This window comes from Oncorhynchus clarkii, chromosome 2 (genome assembly GCF_045791955.1).
Source record: "Oncorhynchus clarkii lewisi isolate Uvic-CL-2024 chromosome 2, UVic_Ocla_1.0, whole genome shotgun sequence".
Classification (NCBI taxonomy): domain Eukaryota; kingdom Metazoa; phylum Chordata; class Actinopteri; order Salmoniformes; family Salmonidae; genus Oncorhynchus; species Oncorhynchus clarkii.
In genome coordinates, this window is record NC_092148.1 from 1094946 (window position 1) to 1114362 (window position 19417).

Here is a 19417-nt window from a genome sequence, read left to right on the forward strand (position 1 = left end):
GACAGCATCAGACCATCATTCATCCATCCAGACAGTATTACCTGTTACCTATAGACCATCATTTATCCAGACAGTATTACCTGTTACCTATAGACCATCATTTATCCAGACAGTATTACCTGTTACCTATAGACAGCATCAGACCATCATTTAACCATCCATACAGTATTACCTGTTACCTATAGGCCATCATTTAACCAGACAGTATTACCTGTTACCTATAGACAGCATCAGACCATCATTTATCCAGATAGTATCACCTGTTACCTATAGACCATCATTTATCCAGACAGTATTACCTGTTACCTATAGACCATCATTTATCCAGACAGTATCACCTGTTACCTATAGACCATCATTTATATAGACAGTATTACCTGTTACCTATAGACAGCATCAGGACATCATTTATCCAGACAGTATTACCTGTTACCTATAGACAGCATCAGGACATCATTTATCCAGATAGTATCACCTGTTACCTATAGACCATCATTTATCCAGACAGTATTACCTGTTACCTATAGACAGCATCAGACCATCATTCATCCAGATAGTATCACCTGTTACCTATAGACAGCATCAGACCATCATTCATCCATCCAGACAGTATCACCTGTTACCTATAGACAGCATCGGACCATCATTCATCCAGACAGTATCACCTGTTACCTATAGACAGCATCAGACCATCATTTATCTAGACAGTATTACCTGTTACCAATAGACCATCATTCATCCAGACAGTATTACCTGTTACCAATAGACCATCATTCATCCAGACAGTATTACCTGTTACCTATAGACAGCATCAGGCCATCATTCATCCAGACAGTATCACCTGTTACCTATAGACCATACTTTATCCAGACAGTATTACCTGTTACCTATAGACCATCATTTATCTAGACAGTATTACCTGTTACCTATAGACAGCATCAGACCATCATTTATCTAGACAGTATTACCTGTTACCTATAGACAGCATCAGACCATCATTCATCCAGACAGTATTACCTGTTACCTATAGACCATCATTTATCCAGACAGTATTACCTGTTACCTATAGACCATCATTTATCTAGACAGTATTACCTGTTACCTATAGACAGCATCAGACCATCATTTATCTAGACAGTATCACCTGTTACCTATAGACAGCATCAGACCATCATTCATCCATCCAGACAGTATTACCTGTTACCTATAGACCATCATTTATCTAGACAGTATCACCTGTTACCTATAGACAGCATCAGACCATCATTCATCCATCCAGACAGTATCACCTGTTACCTATAGACAGCATCAGACCATCATTCATCCATCCAGACTGCATTACCTGTTACCTATAGACAGCATCAGACCATCATTCATCCATCCAGACTGTATTACCTGTTACCTATAGGCCATCATTTATCTAGACAGTATCACCTGTTACCTATAGACAGCATCAGACCATCATTCATCCATCCAGACAGTATCACCTGTTACCTATAGACAGCATCAGACCATCATTCATCCATCCAGACAGTATCACCTGCTACCTATAGACAGCATCAGACCATCATTCATCCAGACAGTATTACCTGTTACCTATAGACAGCATCAGACCATCATTCATCCATCCAGACTGTCTTGTTGCTAAAACTTGTTTTTTTTCCTCCATTTTTCTACCAGCATTTCTACCATTTCCTGGGCCAACCCAACAGCCTGACGACTCTGGACTTGTCCAACACAGACTGTTCTCTGGACCTGGTGAGTGAGACAATAGTCTGGTGTGCATTTCCTGTGTGTGTGTGTGTGTGTGTGTGTGTGTGTGTGTGTGTGTGTGTGTGTGTGTGTGTGTGTGTGTGTGTGTGTGTGTGTGTGTGTGTGTGTGTGTGTGTGTGTGTGTGTGTGTTCAATGTTTTGGTAAGTGCCAATATTTAACAAACTTAAACTACTTTTTTAGGAGACAGTGGTCTGCGCGCAGGCAACAGGCAGGTTGATTGACAGGTCCGGTCGCCTAGTGATGGACCTTAATCCCGCTTCAGAAGCGGCATTACTTTACAGACAAGTGAAATGGCGTTCATGTCTCCAGAGAAGGTTTCGTGTCGGCGTTTAAAAGGCCGTAGTGTCGCCTACCCTAAAAGACAAAACAAACAGGCCGTAACCAAGGTGTTTCCGTGGAGCGACGTACCAGGATATCTGAATAGACTCATCGATACAGCCTACTGTAGTTTCATATGAGGAGACAAAAAACACCACCGCCCACTCAGAGGGAGGGAGAGAGAGGAGGGGCAGGCAGGCAGAACAATGTGCATTGATCTGGTAATCTGTGTCTCACTAAGTATTAGTGAGATTAGCCCTGCAAAGTTACCTAAAGTTACCCTAAAGTTACCTAAAGTTACCCTAAAGTTACCTAAAGTAACCCTAAAGTTACCCTAAAAGTTACCCTAAAAGTTACCCTAAAGTTACCTAAAGTTACCTAAAGTAACCCTAAAGTAACCCTAAAGTTACCCTAAAGTTACCTTAAAGTTACTTTAAAGTACACCTAAAGTTACCCTAGTTACCTAAAGTAACCCTAAAATTACCCTAAAGTTAACCTAAGTAACCCTAAAGTAACCCTAAAGTAACCCTAAAGTAACCCTAAAGTAACCCTAAAGTAACCCTAAAGTCACCCTAAAGTTACCCTAAAGGTACCTAAAGTTACCCTAAAGTTACCTAAAGTTACCCTAAAGTAACCTAAAATAACCTAAAGTTACCTAAAGTTACCCTAAAATTACCCTAAAGTTAACCAAAGTTCGCCTCTTCCTCTCTGGTTTTATAGCCATATATTCTAATTAGACTATAACATGGAAAATTATGTTTTGAGATAACGGCACTGATTTTAATTATGTGTTGGGGGGGGAAGATAAAACATTTGGTTATGGATTTCTCTTAACATTAAGGATCCCAACTTCGTTTAAATGTTTCCCTACGAGAACGTTTGATCAGTGATACATTGTAACCACTCCCATGAACCACCATGTCCCATGGGCCTTACCAGAACATTTGATCAGTGATACATTGTAACCACTCCCATGAATCACCATGTCCAATGGGCCTTACCAGAACATTTCATCAGTGATACATTGTAACCACTCCCATGAATCACCATGTCCAATGGGCCTTATGAGAACATTTGATCAGTGATACATTGTAACCACTCCCATGAATCACCATGTCCAATGGCCAGATGGTGTTGCATCAAACAGGATAGACTAACATGCTGACCCAACTGGCCACGTTGCATGCGTGAGCATTGCAAAATAAATGTACACATACATGTCATTCAGTCATTTCATCCAAGTCCCTCCGTGTGTTAATGCTAATGGCTAATGGCTAAAGCTGGTATCTGTGCTAATCCACTCTTTATTATAGGTGTGTTAATGCTAATGCCTAATGGCTAAAGCTGGTATCTGTGCTTATCCACTCCTCTGTATTATAGGTGTGTTAATGCTAATGGCTAATGGCTAAAGCTGGTATCTGTGCTAATCCACTCTTTATTATAGGTGTGTTAATGCTAATGCCTAATGGCTAAAGCTGGTATCTGTGCTAATCCACTCCTCTGTATTATTGGTGTGTTAATGCTAATGGCTAATGGCTATTGGCTAAAGCTGGTATCTGTGCTTATCCACTCCTCTGTATTATAGGTGTGTTAATGCTAATGGCTAATGGCTATTGGCTAAAGCTGGTATCTGTGCTAATCCACTCCTCTGTATTATTGGTGTGTTAATGCTAATGGCTAATGGCTATTGGCTAAAGCTGGTATCTGTGCTCATCCATTCCTCTGTATTATAGGTGTGTTAATGCTAATGCCTAATGGCTAAAGCTGGTATCTGTGCTTATCCACTCCTCTGTATTATAGGTGTGTTAATGCTAATGGTTAATGGCTAAAGCTGGTATCTGTGCTAATCCACTCCTCTGTATTATAGGTGTGTTAATGCTAATGGCTAATGGCTAAAGCTGGTATCTGTGCTTATCCACTCCTCTGTATTATAGGTCTGTTAATGCTAATGGCTAAAGCTGGAATCTGTGCTAATCCACTCCCCTGTATTATAGGTGTGTTAATGCTAATGGCTAATGGCTAAAGCTGGTATCTGTGCTAATCCACTCCTCTGTATTATAGGTGTGTTAATGCTAATGGCTAATGGCTATTGGCTAAAGCTAGTATCTGTGCTAATCCACTCCCCTGTATTATAGGTGTGTTAATGCTAATGGTTAATGGCTAAAGCTGGTATCTGTGCTAATCCACTCCTCTGTATTATAGGTGTGTTAATGCTAATGGCTAAAGCTGGTATCTGTGCTAATCCACTCCTCTGTATTGTAGGTGTGTTAATGCTAATGGTTAATGGCTTTTAGCTGGTATCTGTGCTAATCCACTCCTCTCTATTATAGGTCTGTTAATGCTAATAGCTAATGCTAATATCTGTTCTAACCAATTCCTCTGTATTCCAGGTGTGTTCTGCTCTCCTGAGGGGCTCCGTCCAGAACCTCTCTGTCCTCAACATGTCCAAGAGTGTATTTGCACATAGGTGAGACCCACGACATCCCATAATATAACAACCAGCAGTAGAGTACCACAGACCCTCTGCCTCAGCCATGGGGTCATCTCATCTTATCATAATACATCTCTTTTAGTCCTAGCATTATCTCATGTAGCTCATTCATTTGATCTCCACACATGGCCCAGTTGGTCACAAAGTGTTAGTTCTTGTATGGCTGCCACCAAAGACCCCATGTTGTGGCTTTGCAGCTGTATTCAGATTGTAATGTATTTAAATATGAATATATTAATATTTAGCTGGTCTGTGGGTGGTTGTCATTTATCAATGTGTCCGAACTCAGGAGGATGGATAGCTGTTAATTAGAGAAGCTGTCTGATGAGAACTTTTCTCAACTAGCCTACCTGGTTAAATAAAGGTCAAATTTAAAAAAAAATTGTTTTATATGATTTAATTTTCTGTTTTAATAATATCAATTCAATTCCCAGAGAGGCAATTACTGTAGAAACAACAACACAAAACTAAACTTTAAATGTTCCCAACCACGATTGACCCTGGATAATTAGATTAATATAAACAATTGATTCTTAAAAGTGGTAAAGCAATAGAATGGGAAAAGTTTTACCAGACTAGATACATATCAATCAAACATTTATTTTTTAAATAGACACTTACAAACAAATACAAGAACATGTTTCAGTACAATATAATATGCAAAAAATATATAGATTTATTCAATGTCAATGGCGAAAAGGCTTTCGACCATCTTGAATTGGCTATTCGCTTCAAAACTTTGGAAGCTTTCAACTTTCCAGATGAAATAATGCATTTTTATAAAAATGATGAAATTGCTTTAGAATGGGGCACAAGACAAGGATGTCCTCTCTCCCCCCTCCTGTTTGCACTGGCAATTGAACCGCTTGCAGAAAGAATTAGACAGGACCCAAATGTAGCAGGTATCATCAGTATTGGTAAACATTAGTATAAAGTAAACTTATTTGCAGACAATCTCCTGATATACCTGATCAATATTGAAAACTCAATGCCCCCCCCTTCCCCGCCCTAAATATTTTCAGAATACTCTAAAAAAAAAACAGCAATCTTTTAAGTAGACTACAAAAAATATCAAACACTTAGGATGCTTAATAAGTGACAACAAACAACACATTTATAAAGATAACTTTATCCCTTTACTAAACAATATGAAAGCAGATCTAATTAAATGGAACAATCTTCCCATAAATCTAACAGGAAGAATAAACCTCTTCAGAATGGCAAAGTTTTTATACTTATTCTGGGTGAAGCCAATTAGCCCACCGAAGACATTCTTTTAAAAAGTATACAAATAAAACTATATAACAATATAACACTATGGAACACTATAACAATATGGAACACTGTAACAATATGGAACACTGTAACAATATGGAACACTGTAACAATATGGAACACTGTAACAATATGGAACACTGTAACAATATAGAACACTATAACAATATGGAACACTGTAACAATATGGAACACTATAACAATATGGAACACTATAACAATATGGAACACTGTAACAATATAGAACACTGTAACAATATAGAACACTATAACAATATAGAACACTATAACAATATGGAACACTATAACAATATGGAACACTGTAACAATATAGAACACTATAACAATATGGAACACTATAACAATATAGAACACTATAACAATATAGAACACTATAACAATATGGAACACTATAACAATATAGAACACTGTAACAATATGGAACACTATAACAATATAGAACACTGTAACAATATAGAACACTATAACAATATGGAACACTATAACAATATGGAACACTGTAACAATATGGAACACTGTAACAATATAGAACACTATAACAATATAGAACACTATAACAATATGGAACACTATAACAATATAGAACACTATAACAATATAGAACACTATAACAATATGGAACACTATAACAATATAGAACACTATAACAATATAGAACACTATAACAATATAGAACACTATAACAATATGGAACACTATAACAATATGGAACACTAGAACAATATGGAACACTAGAACAATATGGAACACTAGAACAATATGGAACACTAGAACAATATGGAACACTAGAACAATATGGAACACTAGAACAATATGGAACACTAGAACAATATGGAACACTATAACAATATGGAAGAAAATGAAATGTATTCAACAAGAACCAATATCCCTCCCTAAAAACACAACCTTCTGGAACAATCCTTGGAGAGCTTTTCAGAATCCACTGATAAATTGGTTACACATGGGAAACTAAAGCATGGAAACCATACATTACTTGGTAATAGGAAATACATGTATTTCCATGACTGCATTAAAAAAGCGATTTTGGATTGATCAATGTAGATATTTTCAAATACATGAAACTTAAACGTTTTATATCACAAAATGTCGATGTGAAATCTTTTGGACATCAGAACAATCTTGAGGGAATCGTATTTGAGTCAAGTTTGCAGGGCAGTCTGGAGGTGGAGGGGTGGGGGGTGAGCAGGGGGGTCTGGAGGTGGAGGGGTGGTGGGTGAGCAGGGGGGTCTGGAGGTGGAGGGGTGGTGGGTGAGCAGGGGGGTCTGGAGGTGGAGGGGTGGGGGGTGAGCAGGGGGGTCTGGAGGTGGAGGGTGGGGGGTGAGCAGGGGGATCTCGGGGGGGGGGTCGTTTGTATGGGTATGATCTGTATTGTTTAAAGAATATCTCCTGATAATGTCCACTGAAACTGACACATTTCACCCACATGCAGGCACGCTCGTACGCGTACACATACGCACACCTTACTGGGATGGCATCACTGTCAGAGACACCTTTGATTGGCAGATGTGAATATCAGGGTTGTTGTCATCAGCAGTCTCTCCCATACCAAGGTATGGAAACAGTCTCTCAGTAAATGTGTCTTTATAAGTGGAGCTTAGTGTGTCTTTGGGGTCGTAGAAGGACACCTTCCCCTCCCTGTCGTAGTTCAGCTGCACTCTGATCCTCTGAGATGTCCTCTTCAGACTGAGGTTGTCTCCTCCCTGTCGTATTTCAGCTGCACTCTGGTCCTCTGGGATGTCCTCTTCAGACTGATGATGTCACCTCCCTGTCGTAGTTCAGCTGCACTCTGATCCTCTGGGATGTCCTCTTCAGACTGATGATGTCACCTCCCTGTCGTAGTTCAGCTGCACTCTGATCCTCTGGGATGTCCTCTTCAGACTGAGGATGTCTCCTCCCTGTCGTAGTTCAACTGCACTCTGATCCTCTGGGATGTCCTCTTCAGACTGATAATGTCACCTCCTCACCTTCTTCTTTAATGGTGCCATTCTGCTGCTCTATACAACAGATCCCATCCTGTGGTGATGCACACCCCTTCCCCTTCCTGTCAAGGGACTCTTTAGCCACACCCTCTTTAGCCACAGACCACACTCTCTCACAGTGACTGTGGTCCCCCACCCTCCACTTCCCAGCTGTGTTTTCCTGAGCTGAACCCCTCAGATCCCAGAACATCTATAATACTTCATGAATCTCTCTGGGTTGTCAGGGAGCTGCTGTTTAGTGCCTGTGTATCTCAGTGGTCAGATCATCAGACAGAGAAAGCCAGGGGGAAGCAGTGTTTGGGTCCAGAATCACAGGAGTGTATGTGAGGATCCCTTGCATCTTCTCCCAGACTCTGAACTGCAGGTTGCCCAGGTGTTTGGCCTCGTCTATCAGAACTCCTGAGACCAGCTGTGGATCCAACAGTGTGTACTGGGATCTTTCCTTTGTGGTCCTGAAGTTCTGCAGGAATGAGATGTCTTCATCTTTCAGCTCCTCCTCTATGGTTCTGATTGAGTCTGAAAGTGATGATGTCTTTCTCTCTTCAATCTTCTTCTTCATCAATCTGACTCTTCTGCTTATCTTCCTCCCTCAGTGCAGCTAGCCTGGCCTCCTCTTCCTCCCTCAGTGCAGCTAGCCTGGCCTCCTCTTCCTCCCTCAGTGCAGCTAGCCTGGCTGCCTCTTCCTCCCTCAGTGCAGCTAGCCTGGCCTCCTCTTCCTCCCTCAGTGCAGCTATCCTTTCTGCCTCTTCATCTCGTAGAAACTGGTGAAGCTTCTCAAACTCTTTCCTAATCTGTTTCTCTGTGTGCTGGACCTGACTCTTCATGTGCCCTGCTGTTTCATTAAAGGTTAAACTCTCTGACTCCTCTCTTCTACCTCAGACCCAGCTGAAGCTCTCTGACTCCCCTCTTCTACCTCAGACCCAGCTGAAGCTCTCTGACTCCCCTCTTCTACCTCAGACCCAGCTGAAGCTCTCTGACTCCCCTCTTCTACCTCAGACCCAGCTGAAGCTCTCTGACTCCCCTCTTCTACCTCAGACCCAGCTGAAGCTCTCTGACTCCCCTCTTCTACCTCAGACCCAGCTGAAGCTCTCTGACTCCCCTCTCTTCTACCTCAGACCCAGCTGAAGCTCTCTGACTCCCCTCTTCTACCTCAGACCCAGCTGAAGCTCTCTGACTCCCCTCTTCTACCTCAGACCCAGCTGAAGCTCTCTGACTCCTCTCTTCTACCTCAGACCCAGCTGAAGCTCTCTGACTCCCCTCTCTTCTACCTCAGACCCAGCTGAAGCTCTCTGACTCCTCTCTTCTACCTCAGACCCAGCTGAAGCTCTCTGACTCCCCTCTTCTACCTCTGACCCAGCTGAAGCTCTCTGACTCCTCTCTTCTACCTCAGACCCAGCTGAAGCTCTCTGACTCCCCTCTTCTACCTCAGACCCAGCTGAAGCTCTCTGACTCCTCTCTTCTACCTCAGACCCAGCTGAAGCTCTCTGACTCCCCTCTTCTACCTCAGACCCAGCTGAAGCTCTCTGACTCCTCTCTTCTACCTCAGACCCAGCTGAAGCTCTCTGACTCCCCTCTCTTCTACCTCAGACCCAGCTGAAGCTCTCTGACTCCTCTCTTCTACCTCAGACCCAGCTGAAGCTCTCTGACTCCCCTCTTCTACCTCTGACCCAGCTGAAGCTCTCTGACTCCTCTCTTCTACCTCAGACCCAGCTGAAGCTCTCTGACTCCCCTCTTCTACCTCAGACCCAGCTGAAGCTCTCTGACTCCTCTCTTCTACCTCAGACCCAGCTGAAGCTCTCTGACTCCTCTCTTCTACCTCAGACCCAGCTGAAGCTCTCTGACTCCCCTCTCTTCTACCTCAGACCCAGCTGAAGCTCTCTGACTCCCCTCTTCTACCTCTGACCCAGCTGAAGCTCTCTGACTCCCCTCTCTTCTACCTCAGACCCAGCTGAAGCTCTCTGACTCCCCTCTCTTCTACCTCTGACCCAGCTGAAGCTCTCTGACTCCCCTCTCTTCTACCTCAGACCCAGCTGAAGCTCTCTGACTCGTCTCCTGTAAGAAGGCCTCACACAGGTTCTTCAGAGCCAGGTTACAGGGAGGTTCAATCATAGGACATCTTCTCCTACAAACTGGACATTCCCGTGGTTCCTTCTGTTTCCAGCATAATTCCACACAGGCTTTATAAAAGCTGTGGCTACAGGACAGAATGACAGGATCTCTGAAGATGCCACAGCAGACAGGACATGAGAAATCCTCCTCGGGAAGAGAACGTTTGGAGGCCATTTTCTCACACAGTGCCACTCCCTGTTACGTAACAACTTCTGAAGAATACGTTCAGTTTCTCTCAACAATTTCCTCTTTTCAAGAGAAAGTAATCCACTGAAATACAGTCCTACGTCCACAATATCCACCCAACAGTGAAGCTACACACGGAGATGACAGTTCTGATGATGATACGTCCTCCTAATCTCTCTCTCTCTCTCACCATGTAAATTCAAATGTTGTGGATCCAACAGAGCTGAACACCAGAGAGATTAATGTTACAGTACTGATCTTTACTCAGCTTTACCCTCTGACCTGCACTTTACCCTCTGACCTGCACTTTGCCCTCATCATGTGAGCCAAAGGCAGGGTTTACAGGTAACCAGGAGTGGGTACAACCCTGATCAGCCAATCAGAGGTGTCCCTAACAGCGATGACTGTTATCAAGGAACCTTACGTCATCCAATAAGGATTGGTTCAACTTCCTGATTTGTGTAGCAGGAAGAGAACGATCTGAATGCAGGCGTTATGGGGTAACAGTTTTTAATGCCTTAGCAAAACAGCTATCCATCCCTCTCCTCCCTCTATCCCATGCCAGCAGCATACCACTGCTGGCTTGCTTCTGAAGCTAAGCAGGGTTGGTCCTGGTCAGTCCCTGGATGGGAGACCAGATGCTGCTGGAAGTGGTGTTGGAGGGTCAGTAGGAGGCACTCTTTCCTCTGGTCTAAAAAAATTAATATATATCCCATCACCCCAGGGCAGTGATTGGGGACACTGCCCTGTGTAGGGTGCTGTCTTTCGGATGGGACGTTAAACAGGTGTCCTGACTCTCTGAGGTCAATAAACATCCCATGGCACTTATTGTAAGAGTAGGGGTGTTAACCCCGGTGTCCTGGCTAAATTCCCAATCTGGCCTTCATACCATCATGGACACCTTTTTACAATTGGCTCATCCCCAGTTTACAATTGGCTCATTCATCTCCTCTCCTCTGTAACTATTCCCCAGGTCGTTGCTGTAAATGTGTTCTCAGTCAAATTAACTGGTAAAATAAGAGTTTAAAAATCTATAAATATATTATTTCCTCCTCCCTTCATCATTCTCCCTCCTCTGTCACTCACCCAGCCCTAGGGTGTGTACAAATAAACAAGGTGTGTACACACTCTCTCTCACACACACCAACAATCTGCCAATCCTGTTTCTCCCTCCCCTACAGTTTTCACCTCTCTCTCTGTCTCTGTCTGTCTCTCTCTCTCTCTCTCTCTCTCTCTGTCTCACACACATCAACAATCTGCCAATCCTGTTTCTGCCTCCCCTGCAGTTTTCACCTCTCTCTCTGTCTCACACACATCAACAATCTGCCAATCCTGTTTCTCCCTCCCCTACAGTTTTCACCTCTCTCTCTGTCTCTGTCTGTCTCTCTATCTCTCTCTCTCTCTCTGTCTCACACACATCAACAATCTGCCAATCCTGTTTCTGCCTCCCCTGCAGTTTTCACCTCTCTCGCTGTCTCACACACATCAACAATCTGCCAATCCTGTTTCTCCCTCCCCTACAGTTTTCACCTCTCTCTCTGTCTCTCTGTCTCTCTCTCTCTCTGTCTCACACACATCAACAATCTGCCAATCCTGTTTCTGCCTCCCCTGCAGTTTTCACCTCTCTCTCTGTCTCACACACACACACACATCAACAATCTGCCAATCCTGTTTCTGCCTCCGCTGCAGTTTTCACCTCTCTCTGTCTCTCATACATTCACAAGCTGATCCTGGGACAGAGCTCTTTTCACACCCTTGGAACTCAACACTGAGATGTCTATCCACTTCACAGCCCCCTAAACTGAAAGGCCCACCGCTCTGCTCTCACAGACAGGGGAAGAGATTGAACATTTTGCATGGTTGCTTAGCCAGTCAGTTCCTTGAATTAACCTGAATATATATATATATATATATATACTTCCAAAGTTAAGGAAACAGTCAACTTTGGTTAGAATAGTCCTGTGAGCAATTTTCGATCTCCAAATTACAGGAGGAGAAGAGTCAATTCCTTGGGCTACATGATGATGGCCATCCGTCAGCTGACATTTGACCCCAGATGCATCACTCTTTAGGAGGTCACTGAGGTCAGGCAGCACAGTAAAACTCTGACTCTGCTCTGCTGAATGTAATGTCAGCCTGGACTGCCCTTGTTGATGTTAGTGTATTGATATCAGTGTCAGATTCAATGGGTTGGAAGGCTTCTCTCTAGATTCAAATCAAATCAAATTTATTTATATAGCCCTTCGTACATCAGCTGATATCTCAAAGTGCTGTACAGAAACCCAGCCTAAAACCCCAAACAGCAAGCAATGCAGGTGTAGAAGCACGGTGGCTAGGAAAAACTCCCTAGAAAGGCCAAAACCTAGGAAGAAACCTAGAGAGGAACCAGGCTATGTGGGGTGGCCAGTCCTCTTCTGGCTGTGCCGGGTGGAGATTATAACAGAACATGGTCAAGATGTTCAAATGTGCATAAATGACCAGCATGGTCGAATAATAATAAGGCAGAACAGTTGAAACTGGAGCAGCAGCACAGTCAGGTGGACTGGGGACAGCAAGGAGTCATCATGTCAGGTATTCCTGGGGCATGGTCCTAGGGCTCAGGTCCTCCGAGAGAGAGAAAGAAAGAGAGAATTAGAGAGAGCATATGTGGGATGGCCAGTCCTCTTCTGGCTGTGCCGGGTGGAGATTATAACAGAACATGGCCAAGATGTTCAAATGTTCATAAATGACCAGCATGGTCGAATAATAATAAGGCAGAACAGTTGAAAGAAACTGGAGCAGCAGCACGGCCAGGTGGACTGGTGACAGCAAGGAGTCATCATGTCAGGTAGTCCTGGGGCATGGTCCTAGGGCTCAGGTCCTCCGAGAGAGAGAAAGAGAGAATTAGAGAACACACACTTAAATTCACACAGGACACCGAATAGAACAGGAGAAGTACTCCAGATATAACAAACTGACCCTAGCCCCCGACACATAAACTACTGCAGCATAAATACTGGAGGCTGAGACAGGAGGGGTCAGGAGACACTGTGGCCCCATCCGAGGACACCCCCGGACAGGGCCAAACAGGAAGGATATAACCCCACCCACTTTGCCAAAGCACAGTCCCCACACCACTAGAGGGATATCTTCAACCACCAACTTACCATCCTGAGACAAGGCTGAGTATAGCCCACAAAGACCTCCGCCACGGCACAACCCAAGGGGGGGGGGGGGGGGGGGGCACCAACCCAGACAGGATGACCACATCAGTGAATCAACCCACTCAGGTGACGCACCCCCTCCAGGGACAGCATGAGAGAGCCCCAGTAAGCCAGTGACTCAGCCCCTGTAATAGGGTTAGAGGCAGAGAATCCCAGTGGAAAGAGGGGAACCGGCCAGGCAGAGACAGCAAAGGCGGTTCGTTGCTCCAGAGCCTTTCCGTTCACCTTCCCACTCCTGGGCCAGACTACACTCAATCATATGACCCACTGAAGAGATGAGTCTTCAGTAGAGACTTAAAGGTTGAGACCGAGTTTGCGTCTCTGACATGGGTAGGCAGACAGTTCCATAAAAATGGAGCTCTATAGGAGAAAGCCCTGCCTCCAGCTGTTTGCTTAGAAATTCTGGGGACAATTAGGAGGCCTGCGTCTTGTGACCGTAGCGTACGTGTAGGTATGTACGGCAGGACCAAATCAGAGAGATGGGTAGGAGCAAGCCCATGTAATGCTTTGTAGGTTAGCAGTAAAACCTTGAAATCAGCCCTTGCTTTGACAGGAAGCCAGTGTAGAGAGGCTAGCACTGGAGTAATATGATCAACTTTTTTGGTTCTAGTCAGGATTCTAGCAGCCGTATTTAGCACTAACTGAAGTTTATTTAGTGCTTTATCCGGGTAGCCGGAAAGTAGAGCATTGCAGTAGTCTAACCTAGAAGTGACAAAAGCATGGATTAATTTTTCTGCATCATTTTTGGACAGAAAGTTTCTGATTTTTGCAATGTTACGTAGATGGAAAAAAGCTGTCCTTGAAATGGTCTTGATATGTTCTTCAAAAGAGAGATCAGGGTCCAGATTAACGCCGAGGTCCTTCACAGTTTTATTTGAGACGACTGTATAACCATTAAGATTAATTGTCAGATTCAACAGAAGATCTCTTTGTTTCTTGGGACCTAGAACAAGCATCTCTGTTTTGTCCGAGTTTAAAAGTAGAAAGTTTGCAGCCATCCACTTCCTTATGTCTGAAACACATTCTTCTAGCAAGGGCAATTTTGGGGCTTCACCATGTTTCATTGAAATGTACAGCTGTGTGTCATCCGCATAGCAGTGAAAGTTAACATTATGTTTTCGAATAACATCCCCAAGAGGTAAAATATATAGTGAAAACAATAGTGGTCCTAAAACGGAACCTTGAGGAACACCGAAATTTACAGTTGATTTGTCAGAGGACAAACCATTCACAGAGACAAACTGATATCTTTCCGACAGATAAGATCTAAACCAGGCCAGAACTTGTCCATGTAGACCAATTTGGGTTTCCAATCTCTCCAAAAGAATGTGGTGATCGATGGTATCAAAAGCAGCACTAAGGTCTAGGAGCACGAGGACAGATGCAGAGCCTCGGTCCGATGCCATTAAAATGGGGGAAATAGAGGTATGGTAACCAGAAAAGGATTACTGTGAAACTACATCCTGTCCTCACTGAACTGAACAGACCATATGATTACTGTGAAACCACATCCTGTCCTCACTGAACTGAACAGAAGATATCGGACATCACTAATGATGTGTAGTGCATGTTAGAACCATTATTCAGTGTTCTATTCTCAGTGTTCTATTCTCAGTGTTCAATTCTCAGTGTTCTATTCTCAGTGTTCTATTCTCAGTGTTCTATTCTCAGTGTTCTGTTCTCAGTGTTCTGTTCTCAGTGTTCTATTCTCAGTGTTCTATTCTCAGTGTTCTATTCTCAGTGTTCTATTCTCAGTGTTCTGTTCTCAGTGTTCTATTCTCAGTGTTATGTTCTCAGTGTTATGTTCTCAGTGTTCTATTCTCAGTGTTCTAACTCTTATTTGTCAAACAACTGGAGATTGATTTGTAGACAGAGTACCCTCTTTGCAGATCAGTCAGATTACCTACAGTAGTAGTGGGTAATGGTTCAAGGATAGAGATGTTTGTTTGTTTAAATCTGTATTACCCATCAGTCTCTCCTCACATCATTACCCCATCACAGTCTCTCACATCATTACCCCATCACAGTGTCTCTCTTCACATCATTACCCCATCAGTGTCTCTCCTCACATCATTACCCCATCACAGTCTCTCACATCATTACCCCATCACAGCCTCTCACATCATTACCCCATCACAGCCTCTCACATCATTACCCCATCAGTGCCTCTCACATCATTACCCCATCACAGTGTCTCTCTTCACACCATTACCCCATCACAGTGTCTCTCTTCACATCATTACCCCATCACAGTGTCTCTCCTCACATCATTACCCCATCACAGTGTCTCTCCTCACATCATTACCCCATCACAGTGTCTCTCCTCACATCATTACCCCATCACAGTGTCTCTCCTCACATCATTACCCCATCACAGTGTCTCTCTTCACATCATTACCCCATCACAGTGTCTCTCCTCACATCATTACCCCATCACAGTGTCTCTCCTCACATCATTACCCCATCACAGTGTCTCTCTGGGGACAGAGCTAGCCTATCACAGTCTCTCTGGGGACAGAGCTAGCCTATCACAGTCTCTCTGGGGACAGAGCTAGCCTATCACAGTCTCTCTGGGGACAGAGCTAGCCTATCACAGTCTCTCTGGGGACAGAGCTAGCCTATCACAGTCTCTCTGGGGACAGAGCTAGCCTATCACAGTCTCTCTGTGGACAGAGCTAGCCTATCACAGTCTCTCTGTGGACAGAGCTAGCCTATCACAGTCTCTCCGGGGACAGAGATAGCCTATCACAGTCTCTCCGGGGACAGAGCTAGCCTATCACAGTCTCTCTGGGGACAGAGATAGCCTATAAGGGAGGGTGTGGGAGTGGAGGACAAGCTGCTGTGTTTTATAAAAAGGATTCTACTGGCTTTCTATACACCATAATAATGAAGACTGTAACCATATCAGGGCTACTGGGTTTCTATACACCATAATAATGAAGACTGTAACCATATCAGGGCTACTGGGTTTCTATACACCATAATAATGAAGACTGTAGCCATATCAGGGCTACTGGGTTTCTATACACCATAATAATGAAGACTGTAACCATATCAGGGCTACTGGGTTTATATACACCATAATAATGAAGACTGTAACCATATCAGGGCTACTGGGTTTCTATACACCATAATAATGAAGACTGTAGCCATATCAGGGCTACTGGGTTTCTATACACCATAATAATGAAGACGGTTTCCATATCAGGGCTACTGGGTTTATATACACCATAATAATGAAGACTGTAACCATATCAGGGCTACTGGGTTTATATACACCATAATAATGAAGACTGTAACCATATCAGGGCTACTGGGTTTCTATACACCATAATAATGTATCCATATCAGGGCTACTGGCTTTCTATACACCATAATAATGAAGACTGTAACCATATCAGGGCTACTGGGTTTATATACACCATAATAATGAAGACTGTAGCCATATCAGGGCTACTGGGTTTCTATACACCATAATAATGAAGACTGTAATCATATCAGGGCTACTGGGTTTATATACACCATAATAATGTAGCCATATCAGGGCTACTGGGTTTATATACACCATAATAATGTAGCCATATCAGGGCTACTGGGTTTATATACACCATAATAATGAAGACTGTTTCCATATCAGGGCTACTGGGTTTCTATACACCATAATAATGAAGACTGTAATCATATCAGGGCTACTGGGTTTATATACACCATAATAATGTAGCCATATCAGGGCTACTGGGTTTCTATACACCATAATAATGTATCCATATCAGGGCTACTGGGTTTCTATACACCATAATAATGAAGACTGTTTCCATATCAGGGCTACTGGGTTTCTATACACCATAATAATGAAGACTGTTTCCATATCAGGGCTACTGGGTTTATATACACCATAATAATGTAGCCATATCAGGGCTACTGGGTTTCTATACACCATAATAATGAAGACTGTAACCATATCAGGGCTACTGGGTTTCTCGCCTAATATCTCCTAGCTGTGACAGTATTCCCTGTATACTACACTATTGGCCTCGTTCAACACATCCTGATTGGTCACATTCTGTTTCACTGCAAGTGAAAGGAAACGGGAGAGCAGCGTTCAACTGTGGTTCACAAGGCTACTATACTATGGCCTCTCAGGTATCGTCTCTTGCCTGGGCTTACTATCCTCTCTTCTGTTTGTCTCCAGGAAAGGCAAAGATGTGCCTCCATCCTTCAAGCACTTCTTCAGCAGCGCCGTGGCCCTCAGCTGCATCAACCTTTCAGGAACCAAACTCCCTCCAGAGGCCTTGAAGTGAGCAGACTAACCATGCTCCCTCTGTCTCTGTCTGTCTCTGTCTGTCTTTGTCTCATCTCTCTGTATTTCTCTCCTCTCTCTGTCTTTCTCTCCTCTCTCTGTCTTTCTCTCCTCTCTGTCTTCCTCTCATCTCTCTGTCTTTCTCTCCTCTGTCTCTGTCTCTGACTCTGTCTTTCTCTCATCTCTCTGTTTTTCTCTCCTCTGTCTCTGTCTCTCTCCTCTGTCTCTGTCTTTCTCTCCTCTCTCTGTCTTTCTCTCCTCTCTCTGTCTTTCTCTCATCTCTCTGTCTTTCTCTCCTCTGTCTCTGTCTCTGTCTTTCTCTCCTCTCGCTGTCTTTCTCTCCTCTCTCTGTCTTTCTCTCCTCTCCTCTGTCTCTGTCTTTCTCTCCTCTCTCTCTGTCTTTCTCTCCTCTCTCTGTCTTTCTCTCCTCTCTCTGTCTTTCTCTCCTCTCTCTGTCTTTCTCTCCTCTGTCTCTGTCTTTCTCTCCTCTCTCTGTCTTTCTCTCCTCTCTGTCTTTCTCTCCTCTCTCTGTCTTTCTCTCCTCTCCTCTGTCTCTGTCTTTCTCTCATCTGTCTTTCTCTCCTCTCTCTCTGTCTCTGTCTTTCTCTCCTCTATCTGTCTTTCGCTCCTCTCTCTGTCTTTCTCTCCTCTGTCTCTGTCTTTCGCTCCTCTCTCTGTCTTTCTCTCCTCTGTCTCTGTCTTTCGCTCCTCTCTGTCTTTCTCTCCTCTGTCTCTGTCTTTCTCTCCTCTTTCTGTCTTTCTCTCCTCTTTCTGTCTTTCTCTCCTCTGTCTCTGTCTTTCTCACCTCTCTCTCTGTCTTTCGCTCCTCTCTCTGTCTTTCTATCATCTGTCTTTCTCTCCTCTGTCTGTCTTTCTCTCCTCTGTCTCTGTCTTTCTCTGTCTCCGTCTTTCTCCCCCCCCTCTGTCTCAATCTCTTCTGTCCCTCCTTCTCACTTTCCCTCTCTCTCATCTCCTTCTTTCTCTCTCTGTGTCTCTTCTCTCTCTTACGCTCCCCTCCAATATATATATTTTTCCTAATAGGAAATAGAGCTACAATAGAGAACACTTTCCTAATATTGAGTTGCACCCCCTTTTGCCCTCAGAACAGCCCAATTCGTCAGGCACGGACTACAAGGTGTTGAAAGCGTTCCACAGGGATTCTGGCCCATTTTGACTCTAATGCTTCCCACAGTCGTGTCCAGTTGGCTGGATGTCCTTTGGGTGGTGGACCATTCTCGATACACACGGGAAACTGTTGAGCGTGAAAAACCCAGCAGCGTTGCAGTTCTTAACGTGTCTGGCACCTATGACCACTCCCTGTTCAAAGGCACTTTAAGCCTTTGTCCTGTCCATTCACCCTCTGAATACATAAAATATGTCACCCCCCCCCCCCCCCCCGGCGCTTGAGGGCGCCTGGCTGCCCTGCATCACGCACTCCTATCATCCATTACGCACACCTGCCTTCCCTCGTCACGCCCATCAGCGATATTGGACTCACCTGGTCTCACTCGTCACCTGTTATATTACCTCCCCTATATTTATCAGTTCCCCAGCTCTGTTCCCCACTTCTGCTTTGATTGTCTTTTGTTTGTGTTTCCTGTTTGCTGACGCTGTTCCTGTTCCTGTCTCGTTCCATGTCCGTTATTTATGAAATGTTTTAGTCCCCGTACCTGCTTCGTCTCTCCAGCGTCATCCCATGTGACAAACAATCCATGTCTCAATTATCTCAACTCTTATAAA

The 19417-nt window shown here is 43.9% G+C and overlaps 1 protein-coding gene and 1 pseudogene across 1 annotated transcript in view; one reads left to right on the plus strand and one right to left on the minus strand.

Annotated features, from left to right (window-relative positions):
• Positions 1–19417, plus strand: part of LOC139419367 (F-actin-uncapping protein LRRC16A-like) — a 208182-nt gene that overhangs the window by 124847 nt on the left and 63918 nt on the right. The window contains exons 14-16 of the mRNA XM_071169311.1: positions 1681–1758; positions 4483–4559; positions 17570–17674. Of these exons, the coding sequence (XP_071025412.1) occupies positions 1681–1758; positions 4483–4559; positions 17570–17674 (260 nt within the window). The remainder of the gene's footprint in view (positions 1–1680; positions 1759–4482; positions 4560–17569; positions 17675–19417) is intronic.
• On the minus strand, positions 7040–9988 carry LOC139378639 (nuclear factor 7, brain-like; annotated as a pseudogene).